The sequence below is a fragment of the Elgaria multicarinata genome, chromosome 5, assembly GCF_023053635.1.
Source record: "Elgaria multicarinata webbii isolate HBS135686 ecotype San Diego chromosome 5, rElgMul1.1.pri, whole genome shotgun sequence".
Classification (NCBI taxonomy): Eukaryota; Metazoa; Chordata; class Lepidosauria; order Squamata; family Anguidae; genus Elgaria; species Elgaria multicarinata.
The window spans coordinates 37,877,729-37,887,991 of NC_086175.1; the positions used below are offsets into that span (position 1 = coordinate 37,877,729).

The 10,263-nt window shown below is 44.1% G+C and overlaps 1 protein-coding gene across 1 annotated transcript in view; it reads right to left on the minus strand.

Annotated features, from left to right (window-relative positions):
* The window catches only part of EFNB2 (ephrin B2), a 56,366-nt gene extending 47,533 nt beyond the window's left edge, over positions 1-8,833 (minus strand). Inside the window, exon 1 of the mRNA XM_063126127.1 lies at positions 8,654-8,833. Within this exon, the coding sequence (XP_062982197.1) occupies positions 8,654-8,781 (128 nt within the window). The 5' untranslated portion in view covers positions 8,782-8,833. The remainder of the gene's footprint in view (positions 1-8,653) is intronic.
* Positions 8,834-10,263: the final 1,430 nt, after the last annotated feature.

The following is a 10,263-nucleotide window of genomic DNA, read 5'->3' on the forward strand; positions in this document are numbered from 1 at the left end:
GACTTCCACAGATGATAGAATGAGGATCAAAAATATTCCATGCGACATGATAGGACATGGATATGGCTAGCAATGGGAATATAGTTCAATATCATTAAAATGATGGCCCGGCGTGCACCTAGAAACTATTCGTTGGGTCAATGTCTGCCTAGCACTGCTTTAAGGAAAAAAACTCTAGAGCAACGTATCACATGCTAAGAGTTTGTTTTATGTATTGTGAAATTTCTTTGCAAACAGAAACACAATCTCCCATCTGCAAGTGTCAGCATACTGAAAGTACTCATGTGAACAGATTATACAGGTAAGTGCAATGTTAAGATTTGCATCCACATTGGTTTCAAGAGAGAACATACAGAAGCAGTCTTGACAACAGCTGCATAGGAAAACACTACACAAATAACTGCCTCTTCTTCCTTTATGCTGTATCAACGTATACCGCTTTATCTGCAACATTTCTGAAATGCGATATGACAGGTAGGTTGGAAAGCTAAATGTTGAATAATGGTTAGCAAACAAATGACACTGGTTTTTGCATTATTTCTTTAATCACTTTAACCCTTGTTCCAACAGAAAGCATAAGGCCAGAGTAATTCAGCTGCTTCTTTTGTCATTTGCCTTCCATAAATATGCACCAGTCTGCATTTGAAAAGCTGAAGGAGGCCGCAAGCTTGCTGGACATTTATCATGCCCTGTTCCCTGTGAACAAGCAAATACTTTAGCTGAATAGCCCATTAGCAATCATTGTCAAATGCAGAAGGCAAGGTGCTTGGATGTGACTAGCCTGTAAAGTAGAGGACACTGCCCCTGAGCTTTGCATCCTATCTGCAGCCAAAATGGATCTTTTGCTATAGATTTTTGAAGGTTAAGTTGGGACGTTGGAAAACATCACAGAGCACATCACAGAGCATAAGACTTCATAGATTGCACAAATATTTCAGCTCTCTGTGGTGTATTTGTTAAACCATATCAACCTGGAACAGTTTGTCAATTTGTGTTTGGAAACAATTATGGGATAAAAAAAAGTCTCACAGAACTTTAACGGAGGGGGAAATATGTTGCAATTTGGAGAACTTTTATCAATCAGCTTTCTCAGAATATGCCAAAACTCAAAGCACAGTAACTCATAAAGATTACAGCTAACAAGGAAGCGCTAATATGTGGATTTTTGCCAACCTTATCCCATGATCTATTTCTCCATGGAGCCTGCATTTTCTTGAAATTCAACTTGCTTTTTCTGTCATACAAACAGTCTGGTGATACAGCAAGTACTTCTCATTTGTTTTATGGTAGCACAATACGTAATAATCATTGAATAGCTTGTGGCTTCTTTTCTCTTTCTGGCTCTTTTACAAACTCTGAGAGCTCTACCAAGGCAGACATCTAAGTTATTTTACAAGGAGCAGTAAAAAGCAGATGTACTGAAGAATGCATGTATCCCTGAATCATTTCTTTTCTTATTTTCACAGCTACTACAAAACCTAAGGATATATGACAAATCAGCAGGGATGAACTTCCTTTAAGCCGGCCTAATTCCATTGAAATTAATGAAACAAAAAGTTTGGTCCAATGGTTTTAACATCAAGAGGTCCACCATGGCATTCAGCTCTGGATTTCAGACCTTCCAAAATAAAACGCCACCTGGACTAAGCTATTTAGTTTATTTAGGGTGTCTGAAAAATTTAAAGATGGATTTCGCCATTTCTTTCTCTTCTCAGAGGTTGTGAAATAAGCAATAAAAAATTCTCTAGAAGAATCATCTGGCCAAGGGAGGAAGACAATATGGAGTGTTTATTTTGGCTTCTCCTGTGGAGTGAAAGATTGAGAGCGCTGTCTAAAAGATGGCTGAAATCAAAAGCCTTCTCTTTTCTTTTCAGATGACCTCAGCAGTACCTATCCCCTCCACTCTCTGTTCCTTGCCAGCATGTCCCTGCCTGAATCCCAAATAGATTAAGGAAACAAACTCCAAGTGCAGCTAATCCTACAGAATGGCTGTCGCTGCTAGGCCAGGAGTTAAAAAGGAAAATCTTCTACATCCGAACAATTGCGTAGATCCGAAGTTTTAATCAGCCCAAATCTCAGCAATAAAAAAGCAGTAAATGAAATCTACCTTTACCATATTATAACACCACCAATGACCAAGAACTGAGCAGCTTTTCTTTACTGTTTTAACCAGCCAGGCCACAAGTAGGCCTTTCATACCTCCTAATCCCAGCCCCCCAAGTTTTTTTTTCCAGTTCTCGCATAATACCTTGCAGCCCTGAAGCAAGGCCCTTAGTTTCTACATCCCCTTTCATAGACGTGTCATTTCTAACATCAAGCTAATCTATATGTTGCCATGGTATCCCCCTTTATCTGTCTTTACATCTTATGAGCTGCATGGATTTACCACATTATTTTTATCTGAAAGACAGAAAATGGTGGTTTTATTGCCATACAATCAGATTACCGCTGCTAGTTTCTCTATGCCTTTTTACCATACTTCAATCAAAAGGGATCACTTTCTTTATACCCTGCCCTTGATTTACATTACATCTGTAAAGGCCTAGTCTGGGTTGTAATCCCCTTATTAACTAGGAGCAGGGTTGATTTGCCTAAAAATAAAAGCAAATTGTGTCAGACCTTTTCACTTTGTTTTTAGTTCGGAACTACAAAATGGATTACTAAAGAAATCTTCAGAGTTCACACGGCCGCTATACTACTGAATTTAAAATGAGAATTAAACAAGTTAAACAAGGGGACCGATGTCAGTGGTTTACATTTTCCATCATGGGTGAAAGGCTGAATAGTGTTATGTCTTTGTATGCACTGGCTTTACAGAAAAACAATGACGCCACAGGAGTTTCGTTCCCAAGAAGTTCTTACTGACTGTCTTTGGCCATCACCCCTCCTGTCTACTTTACATTTACCAAATACAAATTAGGGGGATCTATAACTTGGAAATATGAAAAGGTATTAAGTCCTAAGCCTAACATATCTAGTTACTGGGGACCCTCATGTTTTAATCAAAATATTTTAACCAGTCAGTCCCACTTCTTAACTTACCATCTCCTCAGCACCATACATAGGCCAAAGCATATGAGTAGGATGATAAATCACTTGGGGGGGAAACAGTCATCTTTAATATAAGGCAAAGACTGAGCGCACAGAAATAAAGTTTTTAATCTCCTCCCACCTCTCAGAACATTGTCTTTTCTTTTCTGCATCAAATAAATTCCAATTAACAAGACTCATTTAAGACTAGATTCATATCAAAAAACGATCCTAACATCTTTAATAGATTCCCCAAATGATACAAAACCATCTCACTGAGATTTCTCCTGGGGTAAACTTTCAACCAGCTTCCCATTAAAGAAATGTTTTATGTGCAGAAAATGTGTAAGTGTCATATTGAGACTTCTTATGCTTGTTAAAATGGGACATGAGAAGAGAGAGACAGAGAAGTAAAATCTTTCTGATTTCAGCTTGACTTTCAGTCACTGCCTATCTAATAGCAATTACTGAACTAAGAGCTGCTTTACTTTACAAGGCATGCAGATAAGAGGCTTTGAAATAATTAGTATAAATATAGCAATTATGCTCCCATCTGAGGCTGCAGAAAATGACCAAATCAGAAATTCAGACCTTACTGGCTCAGGTAGCTATTAAAAAAGATCACCTGAGTTAGGGTCTTGATGTCTTTCAACAGAAACCTTTGAGGGGAAGGAAGTGTTTAAAGCCTGCAATCCTATACAGATTTACCTGGGAGTAAGTCCCAGTGAACACAGAAAGACTTAAATCTAAGTAAATATGCCTAAGGTTGTGCTGGATGAGTCTTTGCGTTGAGCAGCACCTGGCAAAATTATGTTTTGGGTCAAATCTGCAAATGAAGTACTTGGTTCTGTTATTAAGTTCAGCTTGCCTGCTACAAGTTCAGATATACATCCCTGACTGCTACAAGAAATGGCCTTGCCTTGTGCTGAAGGACAGGCCTCTATTATGAGGTAAACCTGTGAGGCAAATTATTATAAGGTTCCTGCTGTCTAGCTAATGTGAAAACACTTTAAACATTTTGGGGCATGCCACATGTCTCTCATTTCAAAGGGGAGACACACCAGCACTACATTTTCAAATTTTCACAGAGAAGTACTCAACAATTTTGATACATATCCAGTGAGAGTCAGTCCCAAACTGCTTCATATACAATATATTTTATTTCTCCATTGTAAGTCTGTAATAGTTAGGGTTAAGAAGCAAATCTCCAGGATTCCTTAATAAATCCTTGTCAAGAAAGAGGGATACCAAACACATTGCCAGATAGCATTTCAGCAAGGCTCTTTATGCTTTAGGCACTTTATTCTCTTGTGAAACAAGACTATCCATTGCTTACTGTTTATCATCCTGACAAAATGCAAGGAATGGGGATGTGAAGGCACTAACAATTCCACCCTGGTGCTTTGTCCCCCCTTCTCTATATTAAAACTGACAAGATTAACCCAAACGCAAATTGTGGAGCACAGTTCAAGGGGCTATTCATTCAGCAGTGAATGTGCATTTGTTTGCCTACAAAAAAAGAATAAGAATTTCACAAACAAACAATGAGAAACAGGCTGGTTTATGCCACTGAAAAGAGGGCTTAAAGAGGGCCCATCAATTGTAGGCCATTTTATCAGTCTCTGACAGGTTAGTGTTTATTCAGGCTAACTGTGGCAGATTTCACATGTAATAGGTTATCATCAGAGATATTATTTAGCTATTTGTTTGCTTTCCCTTCATCAAATTACATCTTGTTAAGGGAAAGAGCCCCACTCTTGGTATGTAAATGATTAGCTGGCAGAACCACTACAAATAAGGAAGGCAATCTCAATTTAGCCAATGTTGTTGATAAGTAAAGTTTCATGTCCTTCACTTTAAAACCCACCTAATAAACTGGAGTTTGTGGGTTTTAGTGTAAAGGTGGGCAGTTGTCATGTTGGCTCCAGAGAGAAGCAGCAAAGGTACAGTAATAACCTTTCATTAACTGGAGTGGAGGCGGGAAAATATCTTTGGTAGGTAAGTACCACTGCAGTCACACAAGAGTTTATTTTACTATGCTTTCCTTATATGGAGTTTTCGTCATGTCTTCAATAACCACAAAAGTAATATCCAAGTAAAATATTTCTTCGCATCTATGTATATGCTTGCACCCCTTATCCAAAACACTACATGGAATGTATCCATTACTGGGGTTTTTTATGTATTTATTTTGAAAAGGAACATTTTGATGAAGGAGCTATTGAGCTAGAGCTCAAGACAATTAATTCTGGACACTAAAGTGAATCACAGAACAACTGCAGTGTAGCAGATTAGACCACGAAAGAATTTGGGCCACTATTTTTCTACAGTATTCACCATAAGCCTGACTAAAATTCTTATTTAATTGCTTCCCAGTACAATAGATTTATGAATATTCAATGGAAATAATTTATTCATCTTCAGTAAGTGAATTAAATGCTTAATGTCAATTATAGTAGTTATCTTTTCAAACAATGGAACAGTTTTTACAGCACAATCCTAGGCATGTTTACTCATAAAGAAGACTCACTGTATACCATGGGATTTACTCCCTAGAAAGTGTGCTTAGTATTGCAGCCCAATTTTCCTAAGGAGTATTTGGGGGAGGGGATCTGTCTGCAAAAGGACAGCATTTTCTTTAGCAAGGAATCATTCACTATTCTTCAGGAAAACAATAGTGATGAATTCTGAAATAAATTATGTCCCCCAAATTGAATATCATCAGCCACACACCACTATAGACCTACACATACTCACAAACGCATTTATGAATCTGTCCAAAGTACAGGCCATTTATAGCATGCTCTCTTCAATGAGGAGAGCAGGCTGAATAGAAATTTAATGACATCAACAGACAGCACCTAAGCTGGGGAGAAAGTGTGGGCTACTAATTAAAATCATAGTTAACACTGCTATTGATAATATTTGTGCGTGAGTGTGTGCTTTAGATTAACGTACACAAGAGAGGGAAGTAGTAAAATAGAATTGCTACTTTGGGGACAAGGCCATACACCATAAATGGTGGCTCAAACAAGCCATTTGAGAAGGAAAATGAAAGCTTTTGGCTAAGATGGGGAGGGAGGGGAAGAGAGAGAGAGAGAGAGAGAGAGAGAAGGCAGGTTTGGCCTGGAAGCAACTAGAAGAAGAATGACCACAGCAGAGAGTGCTGTTATGTATTGGAAGAGTGACCTCTGTAGGAATAAAGCAATCACTAGGCTGCAGCAGCAGGCAGGAGAACACCCTTCTCCTGTAGGTCTAAACTTTATGCTATCAACCATACAAGTATATATAACTTCCCCACTTCCCGCCCCCCCCCCCCCACACACAGAGAAATTAAACTGTTCCTTTTAAATAAATATCTTCTTGTTTGTTTAAACATATGTTTAGCATCCGGCCTTTTCTAGGTTTCAAAGAGCTGTAATAAACTTGGATCCATAGTGCCAGCTGCAAATAAGGCTTGTTTTCTACACATACGGCAGCAATTCCTTTGTATGTCTGTCTAGGGAGGGGAAGAAAGCACCGCTGAGCTGAGCAAGAGTGCCATGATTCTGCTAAGGATGAGCCAGGTTCCCACGTTTTAATGAAAACAAATGGCCCTTCTTCATTTTTCGCATTATTATTATTTTTAAAGGTTGTTATCAAGGACCACAAGCCTGCCTGTAAATCTTCCTTTCCTCAGAAAAGGGCAAGAAAAAAAATCTATAATAGAATGGAAGAAAAAAATGAGGGCGTCAGAATGTGATTTCTCAAACTTCTAGATCTAACTCCAAACTTGCATCATTTCAGGTGGATCCCATGGAGCCTGCAAGCAATACCCAGTATCCAAGTGAAGAGCTATTTCACACTGGTGAGACAGGCCATTTCCCCAATGCGTTGTTCATTTAGAAGGTATTTTAACAGACATTTAACTATGTTTCATAGGAGAGCTTGTACTCTGTTCACATCCAGCAAGCTCACTCAGGTTTTAAAGACATGTAGATCTGTTTGTTTCCCAAAAAACTATTTCCTAAGAAATCATTAAACAAGGCACCGTTATCATGACTCCTTAAAAATCGTTCTCTCTGCTGATACTGCCGAGGGAATTTCATCTACAGGCCTTTGAAAAACACACAAAGAAATCCATCCCAAAGGAGGTTTTGGTAGATTTCAAAGTTTAACAGAGTCAATTTTATCTCTGGCAAAACATTTTCCAAAGGGAAACAGAAATACCGGATTGCCTTATCAGGAGCCTTCCTTTATCGTAAGAACACTTTAAGTTTACCATTAGTTGGTCCACTGCATAAGACCTTCCATACTGTATGATACACGCATATACCCGCGCCCCACTAATCCACATATCCCTGACAGATCATGACCTCACCCAATTTCTTTACCCAGCAGTTTTATGGGAGGGGAGGGGAAGGGAAATTTCTACTTCAGTTGTACATGCCACCGAGTGGATACTATCTTAAATCCACTATAATCAAGGTGGAAACTCTACTATGAACTCCCACTTTCTAGTTCACTACATCACCATTTTCCAGGTAAACTCTCTCTCTCTCAACCTACTTCAACCGTTAGATGTAGAGATGTGTCTTGACCCCATTGGGGTACCCGTATTTGCTCTGCGTGGGTTTGTAAGGAAAGGCCCACCATTAAAAAACAAAACAGAACATTCTGCTGGGCAGTTCTCTTTCATGACTCATGAGCCTGGTTCTTGCTACCAAATCTAGAAAACTAAACCTTAAGTCAAGGTAACTCAGAGTTTACAGAGTCAGGTAAAGTGAGTAGTTGATTTCTTCCACTCCTTTCCTACTTTCCCCCCACACATTCCTCATTCCACACCACCACAGCAATGTCCTCAACCTGAAGAGACACCCCTACCTATGGCAGAACCATTGAGACCAAGTGTCGAAACTTTTGCTATGATCCACCAGTCCTACAAACCAGGCCCAACATTACCATTTTCTGTTTTTACATTGTCCGACTGCTTTGCTTCCTCTCCCCTCACCCCATCCCAAATACTCTATTCCCTGCCACCTGGTTCCCAAGAAATGCATGCGCAAGTGCCTTTCATTGGGCCCTATTCATTTTAATGAACCGGGGATGGGGGGGGGGCTTCAAGAGAAGGATCCCGATAGGTAGCAGGTACAAACTCTTAATTTCTACTTGTAGATCAATGGAATTTAATTCCCACTTATGCATTTAGGAACAGTGGCTGCGTGCATTTAATTAATTAATTAATTAATTAATACTAATAACAACAACAATGCTAATAATGTAAGTACTCGGGACTTGATAGAGTCACCTGAAAATCACATCACCATATAGCAAGGGCCCAGCACCTCAGACTCCCCTGTCTACACTGTAGAAGACGCAGGATCGGGTCACCCGGGAAAGGAGGGCCAAGCCGAGGCTCCTTTCTCCGTTCGCTCCCAACGGCAGAGCCGCTCTCCAGGTTCCGAGAGGACGTGCACGCTCGCTCGCTCGCTCCCTCTCCGACCCTTTTGCGCCATCGGACTCGAAAGCGCACCCGGGTGGGGATCCTGCGGCCTGGCTAAAACGGCCGGGCCGCGCGCGAGAGGCAGCCCTCGCCCACCTGCCCGCCTCGCACCCACCAGGCTCCCGCTCTCCGTGCACTTACTTGGAGTTGGAGGAGTTCCAGTAGATGGGCTCCAGCACCAGCGAGCTGGCCAGCGCCGTCCGGCACAAAAGCACCCAGATCCCCCAGCAGCACCTCCCGATCGGGGATTCCCCCCGGCGAGCTACCATGGTCGGGGGCGCCGCCGGCGGGTCCTGCCCCAAAGGCTCGCCAACTCCGCGGCGCCCGGAAGAAGAAAGACGGCGTCCACAATCCCCCTCCACGAAGGAGCCACAACCAGAGGCAGATCCTGGGCAGCCAACGAGCTCGCCCTGCCGGCTCAAGGGGTCCTGCAGGGCACGGCCGCCGGCATGGAGACGCAATCCCGAACTGGACGCGGGCGGGCGGGCGGGCTGTCGCGCGCGAGAGAGCCACCCGTCGCCGGCGCCCGCCAAGAGACGACGGAGCAGCAGCAGCAGCAGAAGAAGAGGATCGCCTGTCGCCGCTTGGCTCCAGCTGCCACCTCGCCCCCGCCGGGCCCGCAACGGAGAACGGACCGAAGGCCAAAAGCAGGGAAGGGAGGAACCGCCAATCCCCACCGGCGTCGGCGCTTCCTTCGCCCCCTCTATAAATCCACCTGGAGAAGGAGACGCGGCAGCGGCAGCAGCAGCAGCGCCCGCCCGGCGGCGCACCCGCGGGGCTCCATCGCCCTCCTGGCCCCCGAGGAAAAGGCGGGCTTCCTGGCGTCCAAGCCTCGGCTTCCCCTCTCCTGCGGGGCGAGCCCGGCGGCGTAGGCGGACAAGGCTCCGGCGGGCTCCCAGCGCCCGCGCCGACGACAACGGCGAGGAAAGGGGAAGAGCGAAAGAAGGCGAAGGCGCACGGAGAAGGGCGGACGCGCGCTCCCACACGCAGCCACACCGAGTCGCAGCCCGCTCTCTTTCCTCCGGGCCTGCGTCTTCCTCCTCCGGCTCCGGCTCCGCGCTCGCTCTCCAGCGGCTCGCCGGGCTCGCGGGCTTCCTGCCGCGAACGCCGCCTTAGCTCCAAAGGCGAGAGTGAGCGAAGCTGCGAGTCCCGCGTTCTGCCTCCAGACTATAAACCCGGTCACCCCCCTTCTCCGGCAACTCTTGCGCTGGTTGGGTGGCGCCGCTGTCACTTACGCATACCTCGCTCCTAGACACACATCACACATTCCGAGAGGGGCGGGACTTGCGCGGGGAAAGGGAGGGCGCGTGGGGGGGGGACAGGTAACGCGCCCTCTCTAGAAGCTCAAGTCACCTAGATGATGATGATGATGATGATGATAAGGATAAGGCCGGGGAAGGGAAACTCTTCTGGCCATATAAGTGGTGTTGTTTTAAAGGTGCGTTTACTTGCCTCCCAACCCCCGAAAGCATCTTAAGATCGGGAACTTGTCCATGTCGCCAGCGCGGAAAACCATGATTCCGATTGCCTTTTGAAAAACGGGGAGCGGAAGGAGGCTCTTCCGTGGGTCCGTCCCCCCCGCCCCCACCATTTGTTGCTGTCGTAGGGTTACTTTCTCCGCTCTTGGGTAACTGTACTTCTGTGACTCGACCTCAGGATTCATCGGGTGATCCTCCGACTACGGTTGATCGTGGAGTAAAAGTCCCCTGAGGGCTACTAGCCTAGAAACTGCGATTGAGGGACACACGCAC